At 55.1% G+C, this 20121-nt stretch overlaps 2 protein-coding genes across 3 annotated transcripts; both read right to left on the bottom strand.

Annotated features, from left to right (window-relative positions):
- Positions 1-1743: 1743 nt before the first annotated feature.
- On the bottom strand, positions 1744-10288 carry pigs (phosphatidylinositol glycan anchor biosynthesis, class S). The gene is given in 11 exon segments (NM_001292188.1): positions 1744-2329; positions 2675-2885; positions 3041-3141; positions 4155-4300; positions 5839-5953; positions 6339-6481; positions 6914-7240; positions 7576-7665; positions 7932-8046; positions 8900-9039; positions 10224-10288. Coding segments are annotated over 11 exon segments (1674 nt in total). The 5' UTR covers positions 10246-10288; the 3' UTR covers positions 1744-2065.
- Positions 10289-12486: 2198 nt separating this feature from the next.
- Positions 12487-19805, bottom strand: aldocb (aldolase C, fructose-bisphosphate, b). 2 transcript variants are annotated; one of them, XM_042338541.1, is made up of 9 exons: positions 19586-19805; positions 16444-16569; positions 15680-15891; positions 15362-15416; positions 14762-14922; positions 14388-14471; positions 14058-14232; positions 13315-13514; positions 12487-12797 (listed from the first exon to the last, which is right to left on the bottom strand). In XM_042338541.1, the coding sequence occupies exons 2-9, from the start codon at positions 16553-16555 to the stop codon at positions 12690-12692; spliced, it is 1107 nt and encodes a 368-aa protein (XP_042194475.1). In that variant the 5' UTR covers positions 16556-16569; positions 19586-19805; the 3' UTR covers positions 12487-12689. The 2 variants fall into 2 exon arrangements, with proteins under 2 accessions (XP_042194475.1, XP_042194476.1); XM_042338542.1 differs by lacking the exon at positions 19586-19805 and adding an exon at positions 19520-19540.
- Positions 19806-20121: the final 316 nt, after the last annotated feature.

The following is a 20121-nucleotide window of genomic DNA, read 5'->3' as shown; positions in this document are numbered from 1 at the left end:
AGTTGAGCTGAACTAAGGAACATGTCACCTTGGAGTCAGTTCAGCTCAAGACCTGATGGGCTTCGATAGAGTATAGAGAGGTCCCGGTTGATCGAGGAATCTCTAACCGCCCCCCACCCACCCTCATCACTGAGCACCCCCCCACCACCACCACCCCCCTCCCCGCCCTCCCCCCACCTCACCGGACACCCTTTTTCCCTTCACCAAGCACTCCCCCCCCCCCCCCAGCCCCGAAACAACCCAACAGGAGGAGCGTGGAGCCTGTGAAGGACACAGCGATGGCTGCCCTGTAAATCCAGCCCTCGCTCTCGGGCCACCTTCATCCCCTGTTGGCTGTAGTCAGGTGCCCCAGTTGCTCACCTCTTGGCAGGACGCCGAGTGCCCCATACTGACGAGCCCCGGGTTTGAAAGGTTGAAATACTGAGGAACAGAAAAAGGAGATGCCGCAGAATATCATATCAGGTCAATCAGAAAAACACAAGTAGGACACAGATCCAGTCCCCAAACAGCAAAATATTAAAGAACCAATGGGATAAACTGATCAGAAATAGTTGGAGGAAACCAAATACTCCTGCCTGTAACTCTTCTCAAACCTTTAGCTACAAAGACCCCTCGATTTGTCCTCGTTCTTCACACTGAGCTAAACCAAAGCGAAGACAGACGTTGAATGGTTATTAATGTACTTAGTCATTAGCTTAATTACTGTGCTCAGACCCTGCAATTTCATTTATTCTGTAGCAGGAATTCACTGATAAACAGTTGATAAAACACAGTCATACACAGCAGTGGTTACAATGGGAACATAGCATTTACTGGGGAAAAAGTGGCCACTTAATTAACCAGTCTGCTTCAGACCTGTGCAGAGAGAGGGGTAAGGAGAGAGAGAGGGTGACAGCAAAGGAGGGAGAAAGAAAATTACACAGAGTGAGGAAGGAGCTGGTGATGACACCCATACAGGGGAGAGAGGTAGTGAACACACACACAAACAGCGAAGTTAGTGAACACACACATACATACATACACACACACACAGGGGAGAAAGTTGATCACACACACACGCACGGGTCAGTCGAGTGTCTTAACACGTGTGGAAACCCATCACCGTTGCTCCGGTCAGCGGGCTCCAGCCTGCTCCATGTCTCCCGCCCGACCCGCCCTACCATCGGTGGCCGGGCTTTCAGCCTCTCTGCCCCCACACTCTGGAATTCCATCCCACGGTCCCTTCGCCTCGCGTCCTCCCTCGCCTCCTTCAAGGCCGGTCTTAAGATCCATCTCTTTGACCGTGCCGTTGGTCTCCCTCCCCCCTCTCTGCCTTCCCTCACCCCTACACCATCCTTCCCCCATGCTCGGGCCCCGACACCTGACTGTTCAGCGCTTTGGGATGTCCTCCCGACGTGAAAGGCGCTCTATAAATGTCATTTTGTTGTTATTTTGTTCCTGGTAGGAGTATCCAAACCGAGCTGAGAATTCCATGCATCCCACCTACACATGGAAATTCCAGAGATAGATTGTTGGAATGTGCACTCAAACACGAGGGTGATAACTGGTCTCAAGCGCACACACACACACACACTTAATTACCCTCTGAGTAAAGAAAAAAACTTCCTGGTGTCAGTCCTGAAATAGCCCACACAGGGCAGAGAGCGTAACAGACACATACACATGGGGCATGGGGGTGGTGGGGGGCGGGGGGGGAGGGGGTCAGCGAGCTGAGAGTGACATAAAAGTCTCAGAATGAAGATAAGTGTTTCGCATTTTATTGCTTTGCAAACAAATAATAATAGTAATCCTTGAATTTGACACGGCGCCTTATCACGTCTTTCGGGACGCCTCAGAGAGAAGCTCACTTGGTTCCTGAGAGAAGCAACCGTAGGAAAAACACAATAAATTAATGGAACCGAAAAATAGAAAAATACCAAAAAAAAAATCTGTGCGCCTCGGGCTCCGGCAAACCTGGACTTGAGATGCTTCTTGTCTTCAGTGTATGTCTCCCATCTCCCCTTCTCTCCCCACCACCTCTCCCCCAGTCTGTGGTCAATCCCTCCCCCAAGCCCCACCCTCAAGGTTACTCCTTCTTGTCCCTCTGTTTGAGCTTCTTGCTGATCTTGAGCAGCGAGAGGAGGATGGGAACTCCCATGGGCAGGAAGAGTGGGATGTAGATGGCAAACTTCTGGTCGTCGGGGAAATACAGGAGGTGGAGGAGCGAGGGGTCGAAGAAGGCCGTCTCCGAGGACATGACGGCCTCTTTACTGGCCTGGAACGCGGGTGCCAACCTCCCCGCCTCCAGCTCCCGAAGAGACTCCTCCACACAGTCCACCGCCCGGTACACCTACCAGAGAGAGAGAGAGTCGGGTATCAGGGTGTGGCAACCACAGGCACACAGATTCCCCCCGTCCCACTGAGCCCCCATCACTGCCCCCCCCTCCAACCTATACACACACCAAGTCTCCCCAACACCCCCACGCACACACACCCCAAGCCCCCACCCCACAAACGCACACAGCAAGCTCTGTGCACACACATACACACACGCACACTCCCAAGCCCCCCGCTCCCACCGCACACAAACCAAGCCCATTTTCACCCCACCCCAACGCACTGAGCACTTCCCCCTCGCCCCTCTCTCCCCCACCCCAGTTGGGGTTGTGGAGCCCAGGAGAGGCCGGGGACCCACCTGAGCGGCGATGTGGTCGTTGATGACTATGTTGCCGATCTCATCCAGGAGCTGAGCGAGGGAGGTCAGGGTGTTGGTGGCTGTGGCGATGTTCTCCACCGTCCTCATCCACAGCAGCCGGTCCAGCTCCCAGTCGGTCAGAGCGGAGTTACCGGGGCTCTCGAGGGTGAACCCCGGGGGAGGGAGCAGCGTCTGTAACCCCAGCAGCAAGCTGGGGTGGGGGTGGGGAACCACAGCATCAGACACCCAGTCAGCAACCCCGTGGTAGCCCACAGCTCCCCCACCCATCCCTGCGCCCTCTCCCCACCCCCCCCACACACATACACACCGAGCCCCGCAGCTGTTTCTGACCGATGGCCTCTTTACCGGAGCTGAGCCAGGAAAACCTCCATCACCCGCTCCATGTCCACGTCAGCCGTAACCGGCAGCACCGTCTCGTTCTGCGGCTTCTCACCCACATTGTAAACCTGAGACAACACAAGATCACAAAATTACATTTACGCCTCGCCTTTCACGGGAGGGGGGAGGGAGGACGTCCCAAAGTGCTGGGCGGCTAAGGGTTGGGGCTCGCGGTCAGGCGGGATGGAGGGAGGGAAGAGGGTGTTTGTATGTAGGAGGGGCACACACCGAGGACAGGCACAACACACCCTCCGCCCCAAAAACCAGCACATGAACCTGGTGCCAAGTCCTGTGCTGCAGGGCAGAGAGAAAGAATCGCAGGGTTGCTGTGGAAACAGTCACCAGGAGACCTTGCTGTTTGGATGCTGTTGACAAGAGACGAGCAACGACACACTGCAGGGTCAGGGAGTTTGTCGAGTGAGGCTCTGAACCCGACAAGCCAGTGCTCAGCGTGGGCTGCGGTAGCTGGTCTCTCCCTCTCGGCCTGCATTTCACAGCCCTCAACAACAACGCGGGTAATAGCATTTGCCGGAGGTGCCGCGCTGCGGATGAGACGTTAAACCTCGGCCCCGTCCGTCTGTTCACGTGGGTGTAAAAAAGGTCCCGTGCCACTATTTGAACGGAGAAGGGAGTTTCTCTCTCCCGGTATCCCTGGCCAACAATCCCTCCCCAAATAAACTTGGGGTCATTCATTTCCTGGCTGTTTGTGGGGCAGTGGCAACAACAACAACAACAACAACACAGCGCCTTTTGCATCGGGAGGACTTCCTTACGACGCTGGATTTGGACCCGAGCTGGGGATCAACGGGGGGGTGGAGGGCAAGGTGGGTGGGGGTAGGAGAGTCTCCGAACGGGGGTGGAATCGAAGAGAAAGGTCTTAAGACGGGCCTTGGAGAAGGGGAGGGGAGGGAGGCGAAAGGGATGGAGTTCCAAAGGGTGGGACATAAAAACTGAAGGCCCGATCGCTGATGGTAGGCGGGCAGGGAAGGCCGGGGGCACGGAGCAGGCCGGAGCCCACTGAGTGGAGGGAGCGGGCGGGTTGGTACAGCTCAGGCACTCGGCACAAACCACCATCACACACCATGATGCCTCCCCATCGGGAGCTGTGGAACGCGTTGGTCTCGACAGGCTCCCCACGGCTGTCCCGGATGTAGAGAGGAGAGTGAGAGTATTCAGGCACGTAGAGAAGGAAGTTTAGAACTGGATACGACGAGGTAACACTGGAGCCTGGGGAGGAAAAGAAGGAGCATTAAACCCCTCAGCTGCCAACACACTCTCCTGGGGGTCACAGGCTGTGTGACTTGAGCTCACAGTCCAGGCTGACACTCCAGTGCAGTGCTGGGGGACGGCTGTATTGTAGGAGGTGCGTTCATGGCTTAGGCAAGTTTCCTTACTCCACAGGCCTCTGTTTACAAGCAGTAAGTAGGAACCCGGTTGTTAGTCAATTGGTGGATTGCCTTTCTGGGAGTAATAAATAATCACTTAAAAAAATAATTTGGTGACTCAACCCACGACTGTTTGTGGGGACACTGCTGTGCGCAATTGGCTGTCGTGTTTCGCCCACAAAATACAGTCAATTCACTTTGTAGTATATTCCGTGAAGTGCTTTGGGGCATCTCAATGACGTGATAAGGCGCTGTATCAAGTGCAAGGATTATTTTTATTATTCCGAGAAAATCATTGGGTCAGGCTAGTTTTGAAAGTTCAATGTCCCAAAGTGGGGCTTGAACCCACAACCTTCAGACTCAGAATTCAGCTATTTGCAGTCCAGGCCGTGGGTGGGAATGGGAGGAGGGGGCGCTATAGCAACTCCAACAAACAGCGAGTGCATTCAAATTTAGTCTGAGATTAGGCAGAGCTCACAGACAGACAGAGAACTCTTGGTTTAAAGTAGAATTAAAATGCTTGGCACACGTCTAGCGAACGCGAGACCCAGACAAAGGCGCTGTACACAGCCCCTTGTGACAAAGGTCGGTTTATTCCGCACACAAGACTCGCCGCATTCAGTCCTGCTGCTGCTAAATGCCTTGCCCGAGCAAAGCTGCTGAGAATGAGTCCGCTTCTGGCTCCTCGCTCACCCCCCCACGCCCCTCCGATCCGGCCTCCAAAAGCCATGGGTCAGCAGAACGCAGGCGGCAGGCGCCGGGGGAGAGGAAGGGAGTAGAGAAGGGGGCGCTCGGAGAAAATACAGTTGAGGGTGGGCTTTTTCAGGAGAGCGGGGACAACAGATTTGAAAGAGGAAAGATTGCAAGTGAGATAGCTCACCTTGTGGTGAGCAGCACCACCACGTGGCTGTAGTTGGTTTATAATAATAATAATCCTTGCACTTGATATATATGACGTCTTATCACGTCAGAAGGACGTCTCAAAGCGCTTCGCAGGATACAATGTAAAGTGCAGCGACTGTGTATCTGTCGGAAAAGACAGCGGCACAATTGCACGCAGCAATGTCCCACAAGGAGCCATGGAGTGAGTGACCACTATTATTTTGGGGGTGATTCTCGGCCAGGACATCGGGAGAGAGAGAAAGAGAGAGAGAAAAACTCCCTTCTCTTTTCCGATAGCGCCACAGGATCTTTAACGTCCACCTGAACAAGAAGATGAGACCTCGGTTCAACATCGGATACCGCCCCACAGAGGATAAACTCAGTTAAAAGGCAGCGTGAGGGATAATAAGAATCAATAAATGTCAAAAGATATTCATTTGTCAGTCAGACACACACAAGACTCAGTGTTTGGGGGCGGGGGAAGGGAGGATGCCTCACCGAGTTTGGCCTCCACCGGGTTGATGACATGGGGCAGACTGTCCTCCGTGAGGGTGAAGCTGGAAGATGCCTTGTCATAGCGGGGAGTAACTCCCAGAACAACATAGTACAGCACCTGTGAGGAGACACAGAGAAGAGAGGAATGAGAGAGAGAGAGATGTACACAGATAGGGATTGGGGGGGGGTGAGTGAGAGAGAGAGCCACACACACACACACACACACAGAGGAGTGAAAGTGAGAGCCACAGGGAGGGAGGAGTGAAGGAGACAGAGACACAGCTAGAGGAGGGAGTGTAAGAGAGAGACAGAGACACAGGGAGGGGGTGGAAAGAGAGAGAGACACACACACAGACACAGAGGGAGAAAGAGTTGTTAAGGTGCAGCATTAAAGCCCACTCGATGATCAAGACCATCCTACAAGGAAGCCACGTTGTGTTTGCTGATCTGGGCAGCTCCTGGTCTAGTGAGGAGGAGGAAGAGGAGTGCGGGGTGTTCCTTACCTGGGAGCTGACGGAGAAATTGGCGACGAAGGCGAGCTTGTCCAGGAAGGGCTGCACGTAGTCCCTCAGGCCTCGCTCGATGTCCCAGCAAATGTGGTGAGACCTGGGATCAGGGTTCAGTAAACTGAAGGTGATCTCATATCCTGTGGGGAGGAACGGAACAAGGCTGAAAACCCCGCAAGGGTTTTTTTTTTAATTCAACACTTTCCTCCTCTAACTTTATTCCTCCCCTTTGCTTGCAGGCGGAGGTGGGGAACGATTCCCCAGCTTTCTCCCCCCCTCCCCCAAATACACACACAAATACATTCAAACACACACAGTGTCTCTCCCAGGTCACTATGATTCACATATGAGTCAGAGACGTACCCTAACCTGAAGTAACAGCAACAATATAATCCTTGCAATCGACGCAGCGTCTTATCACGTCTTCGAGACGTCTCAGAGCGCTTCGCGGGATACGCTGCCAAGTGCAGTGACTGTGTAATTTGTGGGTGAAACCTGGCAGCCAATTGCCCGCAGCATCGACCCCCGCCCCCCCTCGCACAAACAGGAACAGTGACAAGCGGAAGTCTCACCCAGGCTGGATTTCAGAGCCCTCATACTGTCGGTCAGGGTCTCAGAGCTGAAGGTCCCCGGGGGGACGCGATCCGACAAAGCCGCCATCACCGAGTCCTCGGTGAAGGACATGGTCCCGAGAACCTGCCGCACGGCGGACCCCACGTCGCGCAGCGCCTCCTCGGGCAGGTGGGAGCGGGTGAGGGGGGAGCGCAGGAACGCCGCCCGGTGCTTCCCCACGTGCACCGTCGCTTCCGCCGGCAGCAGCTGGGAATCCTTGGGGATCACGTAGACCGTCACCGAGCCCGGAACGCCGGGAGAGAGTCGCTCCAGTGCTGCTCCCGCCTCTGAAAACGACCAGAATTAGAGAGGGGCAGAGCCACCAATGCCCCCCATCCCCACCCCCACTTCCCCCCAGAGCCCTTCCCTCCAAGCCATCAACCCATCTCCCCGAGAGTGCCCACCCCTCCCGGAGAGATCCCCACCCCTCCCCACAGCAACAGCCACGGCCCCCTCCCCCTTAGAGAGATACCCCATCTCTCACAAACATCCACACCCTCGTTGCACCTTTCTCTCGCTCCAGGAGCTCCCCACTCCCGCGCCCCCCCACATCTCTCCCTGCCTCAGAGTGGGGCGGGCAGTAGAGCATTTACTCTCAGGACAGGAGTCAGTCACTCTGTACCTTCCACAGTTTGGCTGTCGATGGCTTCCTGCTCTGTAACAGTGACGGCTCTCAACATCTCCTCGAACCTGTACTTGAACCCCGTTTTATCTGTGCGTGTGTGAGAGAGAGAGGGGGAGGGAGGGAGAGAGGGAGGGAGAGGAAAGGGAATGATTAAACACAACACGAGGGACAGGTGGGGGGCACAGGGACATAGAGGTTTGCGTTTCTAGAGATTCACAATCCGCGGGGGCCATTCTGGGGTGGTTGGGGTGGGTGGTGTGGGTGGTGTGGGGGGGCGGAAGAGGGTCAGGTACACAGCGCGGACGCAGAGCTTAAGAATCTGCTGGAATCCACACGCCACGTGTGTTACTCACGTGTCAGCTGTTTCTCTCTCTGGCTGAAGAGCGTCTGTGGCAGCAGCTTCCTGTGTTGCTCCGGTGTCAGCGTCCCCTTTGTGAAGACCACCTGCACCGGCACGCTCATGTCCAGCTGCCGCGGGGAGACCAGCGTTACTGCACCGTCAGCACCAATCACTCGCCAACCTGCGCCTGGACCTCAAGGGTCATCGACCAACACTCTGCTTCCCCTCAGCTCATCCTCAACCTGAGCTTCAAACTCCTTCGGGGTCTCGGACCACCCACCTCTACGGCCTCCTCCAACTCTGCTCTGCTGCCTGTACCAGTCCTCAACCACTCTGGAACGCTATATGTAGGGACGCTGTATAGATATATCTATATATATATCTATATATATACAAGTTGTTATTTGCATCAATCTAGCATTCTCTCCCCCCCCTCCCCCTAGCATTCTCTCCCCCCCTTCCCCCTAGCATTCTCTCCCACCACCTCCCCCTAGCATTCTCTCCCACCACCTCCCCCTAGCATTCTCTCCCCCCCCCTCCCCCTAGCATTCTCTCCCACCACCTCCCCCTAGCATTCTCTCCCCCCACCTCCCCCTAGCATTCTCTCCCCCCCCCACCCCCTAGCATTCTCTCCCCCCACCTCCCCCTAGCATTCTCTCCCCCCACCTCCCCCTAGCATTCTCTCCCCCCCCTCCCCCTAGCATTCTCTCCCCCCCTCCCCCTAGCATTCTCTCCCCCCACCTCCCCCTAGCATTCTCTCCCCCCCCACCCCCTAGCATTCTCTCCCCCCCCTCCCCCTAGCATTCTCTCCCCCCTCCCCCACCCCCTAGCATTCTCTCTCCCCCCCACCCCCTAGCATTCTCTCCCCCCTCCCCCTAGCTGTCACCTCTCCCCCTCCCACCCACCACCCCACCCCACCCCCACCCCCCCCCCGTATCCATGGCAGCCACAGTGACAGCCACCCCCGGCCTCCGGTCTCACCAGGAGCAGGTCGAGCGTGCTGATCCGGGAGTACGGCAGCGTGGCGCGGTACGTCTCCGTCGTCCTCCACCATAGCGGTATCCCGAAGACCAGCACCAGCACCGAGATGCAGCCCGCAGCGTACTGGCCCCGCAGCTGCTCTGAGAGACACAAAGGCGGCCAACGCCGGTCAGTCGGTCGGTCACAGCGACCGAGAGGAAAGCCACAGGGCAGAGGGGCAACGCTGTCCCCCCCCCCTCTACCCTAACAGCCCTAACTGAGTGTGTGGGGCAGACGCAGTCTCTGGCCTCTGAGTCAGAAGGTTGTGGGTTCAAACCCCACATCAGGACATGAAACCATATCGTCTGAGAGCTGACACTGCAATACAGTGCCGGGGGGGGGGGGGCGGGGGGGCATTGTCAGGCGGTGTGTGTGTGTGTTTGTGTGTCTTCAGAGGAGCGGGAACTGACACTGACCGGTGGGGGGGGGGAGGTGGGGGGGTGGGGGGGACACTGACCGGTGGGGGGGTGGGGTGGGGGGGACACTGATCGGTGGGGGGGTGGGGGGGACACTGACCGGTGGGGGGGTTGGGGGGGACACTGACCGGTGGGGGTGGGGGGGGGGTGTGGGGGACACTGACGGGTGGGGGGGGGGGTGGGGGGGCTGGGGGGGGGACACTGATCGGTGGGGGTGTGGGGTGGAGGGTGTGGGGGGGGGACACTGACCGGTGGGGGTGTGGGGTGGAGGGTGTGGGGGGGGGGGGGACACTGACCGGTGGGGGGGTGGGGGGGACACTGACCGGTGGGGGGGACACTGACCGGTTGGGGGGGTGGGGGGGGGACACTGACCGGTGGGGGGTGTTGGGGGGTGGGGGGGACACTGACCGGTGGGGGGGACACTGACCGGTGGGGGGGGGGGGGGACACTGACCGGTGGGGGGGGTTGGGGGGTGGGGGGGACACTGACCGGTTGGGGGGGTGGGGGGGGACACTGACCGGTGGGGGGGTTGGGGGGTGGGACACTGACCGGTGGGGGGGGGTTGGGGGGGGGGGGGGGACACTGACCGGTGGGGGGGGGTTGGGGGGGTGGGACACTGACCGGTGGGGGGGGGTTGGGGGGTGGGGGGACACTGACCGGTTGGGGGGGTGGGGGGGGACACTGACCGGTGGGGGGGGTTGGGGGGTGGGACACTGACCGGTGGGGGGGGTTGGGGGGGTGGGGGGGGGACACTGACCGGTGGGGGGGGTTGGGGGGTGGGACACTGACCGGTGGGGGGGGGTTGGGGGGGTGGGGGGGGACACTGACCGGTGGGGGTGTGTGGGGGGTGGGGGGGGGGGGACACTGACCGGTGGGGGGGGTCGGGGCCATCTCTCGCCGCCGGTAGAGGATGAGGGCCTGACACGCCGGAAGTGGGCTCAGATGCCGGAAGTGCTCTGGACTGACAGCGACAGCAGCCAATGAGAGCGCAGTGAGGGCGGGACCGGGGGCGGGGCTCACTCTGTGGAGACACATAGAGATCCTATAGAATCATATAGGAACCCCAGAGACATATAGAAACCCCATAGGAACATATAGAAACCCTATAGAACCCATATAGAAACTTATAAATTCTATCATAATAATTATGTCGCAAAGCACTTCACAGGATACACTGTGAAGTGAATTGACTGTATATATATATTTATATAAACCCCCACTGGGACAGATTGAATACTTTTGGAAGTAATATAGAAACCCTACAGGGACATCTAAACCCTATAGAGACAAATAAAAACTCCATGAATAGGGTGACCATAGATTGTAAACCAAATCCAGGGACACAATCATATAAAAACAATGGAACTCATCGCAATGGCTGATACTGGCAGTCGCTGAAGGAGCGGATAATAATAATAATAATAATCGTTGCATTTGACATAACACCTTATTACATCTTCGAGACGTTTCAAAGTGCTTCAGAGGATATACTGTGACTGTGTGTTTTGTGGACAAAACTGTGTTTCTTCGATGACTGTGTGTCTGCTTGAACGTAAGTGAATGCAGCAGCCAATTTGCACACAGCAATGTCCTGCCTTGACATCACAGGTTTGCTGATCGCAGGTCATTGTACTGCAAAGTGCGGCTACTTTTATCTGGGGGATTGTTGGCCAGGACTCCCAAGAGAGTGTCCCCACCCTACTTCTGCGACCTCCCGACTCCACCTTCTCTATACCCAGCAAACAACAGCTTGCTTCATAACCCCCCCGCCCCATTTGTCCCCACCCAACCCCATCGCCATTTCCCCCCGTTGTCTGGAGCTCTATTCATGGAGTCCCTCAACTCGCTCCCTCCTTCTCCTCGTTCAAGGCCCATCAAGACCTAACCCTTTGACCACGCTTTCGGTCATCTTTTCCTCTCTCCATCCCACCTCCCTCGGCTCCCGCCATCTCAGCTCAGGTGTCCAGCCAGCAGCGTCGAGTGCTTTTGAGACGTCCTAACCACGTGAAAAAGGAGCTGTGCAAATGTTGTGTCTTGAAGGGAAAGGCATAAATATTGCTTCTGCAGCCCGTGGATGTTTAATAATGATAACAATCCTTGCATTTGATAAAGCGCCTCATCAGGTCTCAAAGCGCTTCACAGAATATACTGTAAAGAGGAGTGACTGTGTATTTTGTGGGCGAAACGCAAGCACATTTCTCAAATGAGGGCATCCAGCCCGCGGCAGCCAAAAGCTAGGACCAGCCTGAATAAGTAATCAATGAAGTAATCAATAACATCCGAGAGAGAGTGAGGGAGAGCAGCACACAAGATTGGTTGTGTTGTGATTGTTGTTTATTGCTACTATTGCCCAGCGAGTGTGGAGTGAGTACAGGACACGATCATCACAAAAATACTGTTACACAAGACACTCGATTGCTCTCCGCTGATCATGTCCTTTGGTAAAGACAAAAATATACAAATCTAGTGCAATCCTGTTTCTGGGGGTGGTGGGAAGGGGGGGGGGGGGGGGAAGAGAGAGAGAGAGAGAGAGAAAAAGAGAGCACATGTTCCTGACACATGCTCATGCCAATCCCGCCACATGTTTGCATGTACGCAACAACTGCAGACCCCTTCTCCCATGTAATTTCTAACATGTGTGCACAATTACCCCCCCCACCACCAACCAACCCTCCCCTACGCCTACAACCAACCTTACCCCCCACCCCGCCATTCACTCCCTTTAGAAGCTACAACACAGTCACGTGGTGAGGGGGGTTGGTGTGGCAAAGGGCAGATAAGCTCCACTTTACGAATGCGCTGAAGGGGCTCAGTTCTGGAGCCTCAGACACACAGAGGCGAGGGTGGGGGCACGGAGTGATGGTGGGGGTGCTGGTGAGGGGGTGGGGGGAGCGGGGAGTGGGGGAATAGGGGAGGGAAGAGGTTGGGAGATGAGGCACATAAAGAGGATTAAGCCACAAAAACACAGCGCTGTGGTGTGGTCGGTAATACTCCTTGGGTTAGAGTAAACCCAGCAGGGTGGACATCACAGGTTTACTGACCACAGGTCACTGTACTGCAGAGTGCTGCTACTTTATACCCGAACACAACAGAGCACGTAAGTGGGAGGAGGTGTCGCCATTTAGTGCTGGCGAGTGACCGACCGACTGACTGGCTTCACAGCGGATGATATAGGCCGTCACAGCACATCACACGGATTACAAGGTAGCAGAGCTGTGGTGCCAGTGGAGGCTGCAATGAGGAGATTCTGCCTGTTTTGGGGTTTTTTTTTTTTTGTTTGTTTTTATTTTTTTTAAATTTGGGTTTGCTGGCCGGCCGGCCGGCTGTCAGGCTCCTCAGTAAGCGTGGTCTTCTACGTACAGCGATTCCCCGGCAGTGCCCGTGTCTTCATCCTCTTCTTCCTCACAGGCCTCGTACTGTCCCAGAGCGGCCATGCTGTTTATCTGCACACACAACGAAGCACACACACATCACTGAGCCTCGCGCAAACACACACACACACACACACACACACACACACACACACACACAGAGAGAAACCTCACACTCAACAACCTTCGGTCCCTCTATAATAAATAAATAATAATCCTTGCATTTGATACAGCGCCTTATCACGTCGTTGAGACGTCTCAAAGAGCTTCACAGAATATACTGTCAAGTGAATTGACTGTATTCAGCCAATTGCGCACAGCAGTGTCCCACAAACAGTTGTGGATTGAGTGACCCAATTATTGATATATTGTTTTAAAATTTTGACAGGATTATTATCCCCAGAAAAGCGATCCGCCAATCGACTAACAACTGGGTTCCTACTTACTGTTCGATATACAGAGGTGTATCTGTGTGGAGTAACGAGACTTGTCTAACATTTCGCTCTGCCCAGAAATCAAACCCAGGTCCTCTCACTTGCGAGGCGAGTGCTCTAACCACTGAGCTACAGGACTCCCCGTGGGGCCTTACCTCAGCTCTCTTGAGGAACTCATCCATGGCCATATCCACGTTGGAGGCCTGCCCTTGCCAAGCGCTCAGGGCTGAGGCCTGCAAGGCACGGCCGAAGGAGAAGGTGAGGGCCCAGGGCTTGGGGATCTGCAGTTTGTTGATGGCGTTCAGGTTGAGAGAAGCTTCCTCTTCACTCTGCCCCCCCGACAGGAAAGTGATGCCTGCACAGAGCATAATAATAATAATCCTTGCATTTGACATAGTGCCTTATCACGTCGTTGTGCGTGTGTGACGTTTCAAGCGCCTCACAGGACACATCGTAAAGTGGAGTGACTGTGTCTTTTATGGGTGAAACGCGGAAGCCAATCCCGCACAGCAGCGTCCCACAAAGTCATGGATTGAGTGACCTAATCTTTTTTCATTATTCGGCAGGTATTATTACCCCTGGAAAGTGATCTGCCAATTGATTATATACAGGGTGACCAAAAAGTCATTACAATGTCTAATCAGACTTAAAGAAATGATGATATATGTATATATATTTGGATAATAGTCTAGTTATCATGACATTTTGGTCACCCTGTGTGTGTGTGTGTGTATATATACATATATGTATGTGTGTATATATTATTTATATAAGCTTTAACCCTCTCTTTCATGACAGCTTGCTCCCCCCAAAGCTTGCTCCCCCACCCCCCCACTTGTTCCCCACAGAGCGATCAGACACAGATGTTCTTCCCCTCCCTCCCCCCGGAGCCACTGACCTGGGACGGCTGGAGGCACAGTGCGGCGCAGGGCGATCACGGTGGCTTTGGCCACTTCCTCGGGGGAGAACTTGGTGGGGCAGCTGTGGCCGCAGGTCACCATGTTGGGCTTCAGTAACGTGCCCTCCAGGTAAACGTGGTGCTCGTGCAGGGCTTTATACACAGCTGCCAACACCTGGAAAATAACAGTGATACAGAGAGCTTCAGAGAGAGAGAGAGAGAGAGAGAGAGAGAGACACACACACACACACACACAGAGGCACAGAGAGAGAGCGAGAGAGACACACACACACACACACACACACACAGACAGATACAGAGATACATCACCTTCTGAGTAATGTGCTGACAACGCTTCAGATCGTGGTCTCCGTCTGGCAGGATCTCCGGCTCTACAATGGGAACGATTCCGTTCTGTAACCGAGACAGGCAAAAGCAAGGGTGAGACAAGGACGGGCTCTGGAACCCAACCACAGAGCAGCCGGAGTCACCCCCAAACCCTCCTCTTACTCACTCGACGACCGTCCTCACTTATTGTTTTTGACGCAGTGCCTTTTAGGTCAGGAAAACGTCTCAAGATTCACTGCAGAGTAAGTCAACTCCACCAGGATCACTGCTGTCCTGGCCGAATGACTGATTAGACATCAAGTCTCTCCCCACCCGCCCATTCCCCTCCCCCCACCCCTTTGCCAGGCCGCGGGTACCTGTTGGCAGATGCTGGCGTAGCGAGCCAGGACGTTGGCATTCTCCTTGATGGCGAGACACGACGGGGTGCTATTGGTGATCTTCAGGACACAGCGCCACTTGGCAAAGTCTGCGCCGTCATTCTTGTACTGGGCACAGCGCTCGGCGAGCCCATCCAGCCCTGCAACACAGCACAGAACACGGACGACACAGTAGGGCAGAGTCAGGGTCAGTCAGACAGTCAATCAGACCTTCATTGTGCCCTTCATATGGGGCAACATCTCAGAGATTCTAGAGGGTGATACCTATCCTCCTTGTTGGGGGGGGGGGGGGAAGGGGGGAAGTGGGGGGTTCCTTGGAGCTGAACACATTCCCCTCCCTCCCTCCCTCCCTGCTCACTGCCCCATCACCCTTAAGCGTCTCAAGTCTGACGGGAGAGGGGCTGTCGAAATGAAAGCAAAATGACTTTCGTGAAAATCCAAAAGGAGATGTCAATCAGGACAGAGCGTTGGGATAAAATTGTGGGGAGTTTGGGATCCGTTGGAAAACCAGGTCCCATTGAGATCTGGGACAATCAGCTCTCCAGTCAGGCTCAGCGACACATGGCTCAGATGCTCTACCTTGAGTTGTGGTCTCTCCATTGGTTCCAGCCAAAGGAACAACACCCTTGTCAACCTGAAAAACACAACCAGTTGCCAGTTACCCGGATACGAGCCTTGGGCAGACAGTTGGGCCTCATGTAAACAACACAGAACGGGGAGGGTGGGGGGGGGGGAGGTCAGTGGTCGGGATAACAGGCATGACACTGGACACCAGTAGACACACACACACACAGACAGACAAGAGAGATACGTGGACAGACACAGACAGACAGAGAAAGAGAGAGACACACGGACATGGACACACACAGATACACAGACCGACGGACTGACTCTGACCTTGATCCCGGCAGCGATCCCTCGCTCCTTCACGATGTTGATGAAGGGGACACCATCGTCCGTGCTCTGGTACATGGTCTCGTGGAAGAAGATGACGCCCCCGAGGTAGGATTTGACCCGATCGTCAGCGGTCAGCAGCAGCTGCCGGTACTGACGCCTCATCTCCTCATTGTTCTCCACCCCGATCTGGGCAAAACGCTTAGCCATGCTCCCTGTGCCAGAGAGAGAGACCATGTTTACAGCGAGAGGGGTCTCCCCACCACACACCCGACCAACCCCTCACCTCCCATTCCCAGCGACCAGGGATAACTCGACGTCTAACTTAAACCAGTGTCTGATTTCCCCTCGGTTCTGCTTCTAAAAGAATTACCCCCAGAACGAGGGGTATATAAACCACTTGAGTTTATTAGTGTGACTCAGAACCTTGCAAAGTCTCAAAGCCTCTTCGACAGAAATTCTTGACGACTTCTGTCGGCAAACGGCTAATGTATCTGGAGGATTGTTGGCCTTGGGGTATGAGGGGCGGGGGAGGGAGGAGTGGGGGGGGGGGAAACTCCCCTTCTCTTCTCGAATACTATTCTTCACTCGGGAATAGGGACTCGACAGAATTTCATGAATCAGAGATGAAAGGGAACGTTTACTGCGTAGAGAAACGCGGAGCAGTCAATCTGCGCCATGATGTCCATTCAGAGCCAACGCTTCCCTCCCCACCCACCCCAAAGCACTGTCCGCAGCTCCCAAGCGTCTGATTGACAGTTACTCACCCACAGACTCATCTGCGGCCAGGATGCCCTTCCCTGGAGCAACAATCCGCAAGGCAATCTCGGAGAGTTCCCTCTTCTGGTCAGGACTGAGCGCGGGATATTGGTGCGTCATCTTTCAATTCAAAGCTGGAAGAGAGGACTGGTGTCCATCACACAGTCATATTCACATCTCTCTCTCTCTCTCTCTCTCTCTCACAGCATTCCGCCCCCTTCCCCCCCTCCTCACACACACATACCAAATAATTCTCTCCTCTCTGCACCACAGCCAAGAGGTGTATGACCCTTTTTTTGTTTTCATTCAGGGGAGTGCTCAACTTATGAGTGTGTGTGTGTGTTTGTGTGCGTGTCTGTGTTTGCGTGTGCGTGGCGCAATCATAACTATTAACATACGTGTGAATAAATATTGCTTTTCCACGTTGGGAGGACGTTCTTAAAATGCCGGATACGAGCGAGTGGGAGATCAAGCTTTGGGGGAAAAGGAAGAGAGGGCAAAAGAACAGTGAGAAAGATAGATCTTAAGGCAGGTTTGAAAATGGGAGAGATGGGGCAAAGTAGAGAGTCCATAATGGAGCTAAAAGAGAGCAGTTAAAAGCTCATCTGTGGTCTAGAACAGGTGAGGAATATGAGCAGCGGATCAAAAAGTGTAAGACTCCCAACCGGAAAACTGATGCGAAGCTCAACTTCCTCGAGGGACTCAAGCAGCGTCTATCTGATCTGATCTGACCATCCAATCCCACCTTCAGGCCCCATTTGCTCTGCCCCCACCCCGCTCACCCCCAGGGATCACCCAACAGGGTCCTGGAAATCAGCACTCGCCAAAATTTGCCAGGGACACAAAAAAGCCCGCACAGAGGCTTGAGAAAACAGACAGATAAAGGCAGCACGAGACAGAAAGAGAAAAGGAGAGGGGATGAACGATACAGAGAGGAAACTAGACAGACGAGAGTGAGCGAGCGAGCAAGAGAGAGGTGGACAGAAAGAGTAAGAGAGTCATCCTCACTGCCCGGTGACTGGCACCATCTTTGCAAACTAATTCAAGGTAAAACATGGCTTTAGAGATTAAGTGAAGCCCTCGTCACTCTGCCCACCCAGCACTCCCAGGTCTGGTACTTTGTGAAGTAAAAACACAGGTAATTGTTGTTGAGGTTCCCCTGTTTTTACACACGTGTTCATACAAACACACAAACAAGCCATGAGCCTTGGTGGTGGAGTCCCAGGAATGGGATTGTTGGATGGGACAGTTTAAAGGGAGCTTAGTTCTGTACCCAATCTGGGAAATGTGTAAGAATTACACAGCTCATCGGTAAAAGCGCTGGTACATTTCACAGCTGTGAGGGCTGGCTACCTGTCAAGGCTTTGGCTTGCAATGCTGAGTGCAACGCTACACCTCTAAGTCTCTTTGATGAGTCAGACAGGCTGGTCAGCCTACCAACAATGCCTTGGATCACTGCAAACCTGGCTTTACTAGACAAGTCTCAGAGACATTGCAACCCCAACACTGTACCAGACCTGAGAGTCCTGGGTGGCGAGTGTACTCTGTCCCTAACCTGTGCTTTACCTGACCTGGGAGAGTGAACGGACAGTGTAGAGGGAGCTTTGCTCTGTACCTAACCAGTGCGATATCTGACCTGGGAGTGCGAAAAGGATGTTCCTTCACACTCACAGCCCTGAGTCTGTGGTGCTGGGCTGGAGTCTGCAGGAACGCATGTTGAACATGATCATCTCACTGCCTGATCTGTGCTCCCACGAGCAACAGCAACAACAACCACAACAACAACTTGCATTTACGTTAGCGCCCTTCATGCCGGACGGCATCTCAAAGCGCTTCACAGCGGCAGAGCCTGATACCGAGCCGGGAGGAGGGAGCGTGCACACACACACACGCACACACACACGCGCGCACACATGCACGCGCGCACACACACGCGCACACAATATGGATCAGCAAAGCAGCGTTCACCACTTTCGGAAAATCCTGCTTCCCGAGTGGCTCTGGCCTCCTGCTTGTCCCTCGACCCCTCCACCAGCTGTGGTCGTGCTTTCAGCTCCCCCCCCCCCCCCCCCCCACACCCAAAGCTTCGTGGAACTCTCTCTCTCTCTCTCTGTCTCAATCCCTCCACCTGGCCCCCACCTTCCCCTCTTTTAGATCATGACTAACGACCTTCCTCTTTGACCATGCTTAAGGTCAGTTCATTCTCTCCCTCCACCCCCCCCCCCCCCACACCCGGCTCAGCCAGCCTGGCGTCAAGCTCCGTCACTGTTAAGCATCCGAGTAAGCTGCGCTGCGTGATAGCCGTTATATAAACGCACGTTGTTGCTGGCGGGTAAACAGAGGTGAGACTTGATGCAAGTGCATCATGCGTGTGTCTGTCTATCTGTCCGTCTGACTGTCTGACTGACTATCAGACTGATGATCTTCTGTGTACAGTCGCTGTTATTTCACCCCCGCACCCCCCCCCCCCCCACCCCCGACCCCTCGCTCTCTCTCTCTCTCTCTCGATGACGCAGCGGGGCACAAATCCAACAAACTCCAACAAAATAACTGCTTTCAAACACAACCGGCAGCGACCGAGAGAGCGAGAGAGAGAGCGAGAGAGAGAGAGAGGGAAATGCCGGAGAACATCCACTTGACCGTGAAACAATCGATGGTCCGTTTCATTTCAGGTCACTCACACGTTCGTTCGCTCGCGCACACTCACTCCCACAGGGAGTCAGACCCGCCCTTCGCATTTTAGTGAAATCGACATATATATTTCGCTAAAATAACATCGAAGTTAAGAATTAATGCCGCGATCCGGTCCCCCCGCAACCCACGAACCGCCTCGTCCCCCCCCCCCCCCCCCCACCCCACCGCCCCCTCCCTCCCCCGCAAACGACGCAGTCTCTCCGAGCGGATTAATCCCCCGTCCGAGACGTCTCGAAGGCGAGGATGAGACGCGGTACCGAAGACGATGACGGTGGTGATGGCGGTGATGGCGGTGATGATAAGTCAACGACAATAAATTAATTGTCAGTTCAAAAAAAAAAGATGAGATGAGATGAGGTTTGGGGCTGAGATGTGATCTCTGTCACAAACCGTAACCACTGAAACCGGACTACACCTCTGTGCCCCCGTCCCGGTGCCCCTCCGCCCCTCTCTCACCTCTCACCGCGGGTGCGGTCTGTCTGTCGGTCGGGGGGTCGGTGGGTCTGTCTGTCTGTCTGGCGGTGGGTGGGTGGGTTGCGGCTGCGGCTCTCCAGCTGCGGCTCCGCTATGTCAATGCGGGTTTCCTCCCCTCCGCCTCCCGTTAAATAAAGTCAATTGTGATGCCGCAGAGCTACGTGACTGAGAGCCAACCCCCACCCGGAGCGGCGTCACCGCCCCCCCCCCCCCGCACCCCCCCCGCACCGCACCGCCCCCACCGCACCGCACCGCAGCCCAGCGGCCAGAGGGAGCATCATCCCCCCCCACCCCCACACACACACACACACACCCCCACACACACACACACACACCCACACACACCCCCACACACACACCCCCACACACACACAACCAGGGAGCATCCTGCACACATACACACACACACACACAGTCCCATCCATACGCACACACACACACACAATCCCATCCATCCACACACTGTCCTCGAGAAGAGTTCTGTACATCTCAACCCACGGCTGTTTGTGTGACGGCAC

This window comes from Callorhinchus milii, unplaced genomic scaffold (assembly GCF_018977255.1).
Source record: "Callorhinchus milii isolate IMCB2004 unplaced genomic scaffold, IMCB_Cmil_1.0 Scaffold10, whole genome shotgun sequence".
Taxonomy (NCBI): Eukaryota; Metazoa; Chordata; class Chondrichthyes; order Chimaeriformes; family Callorhinchidae; genus Callorhinchus; species Callorhinchus milii.
This window is presented reverse-complemented; position numbering and strand designations above follow the sequence as displayed.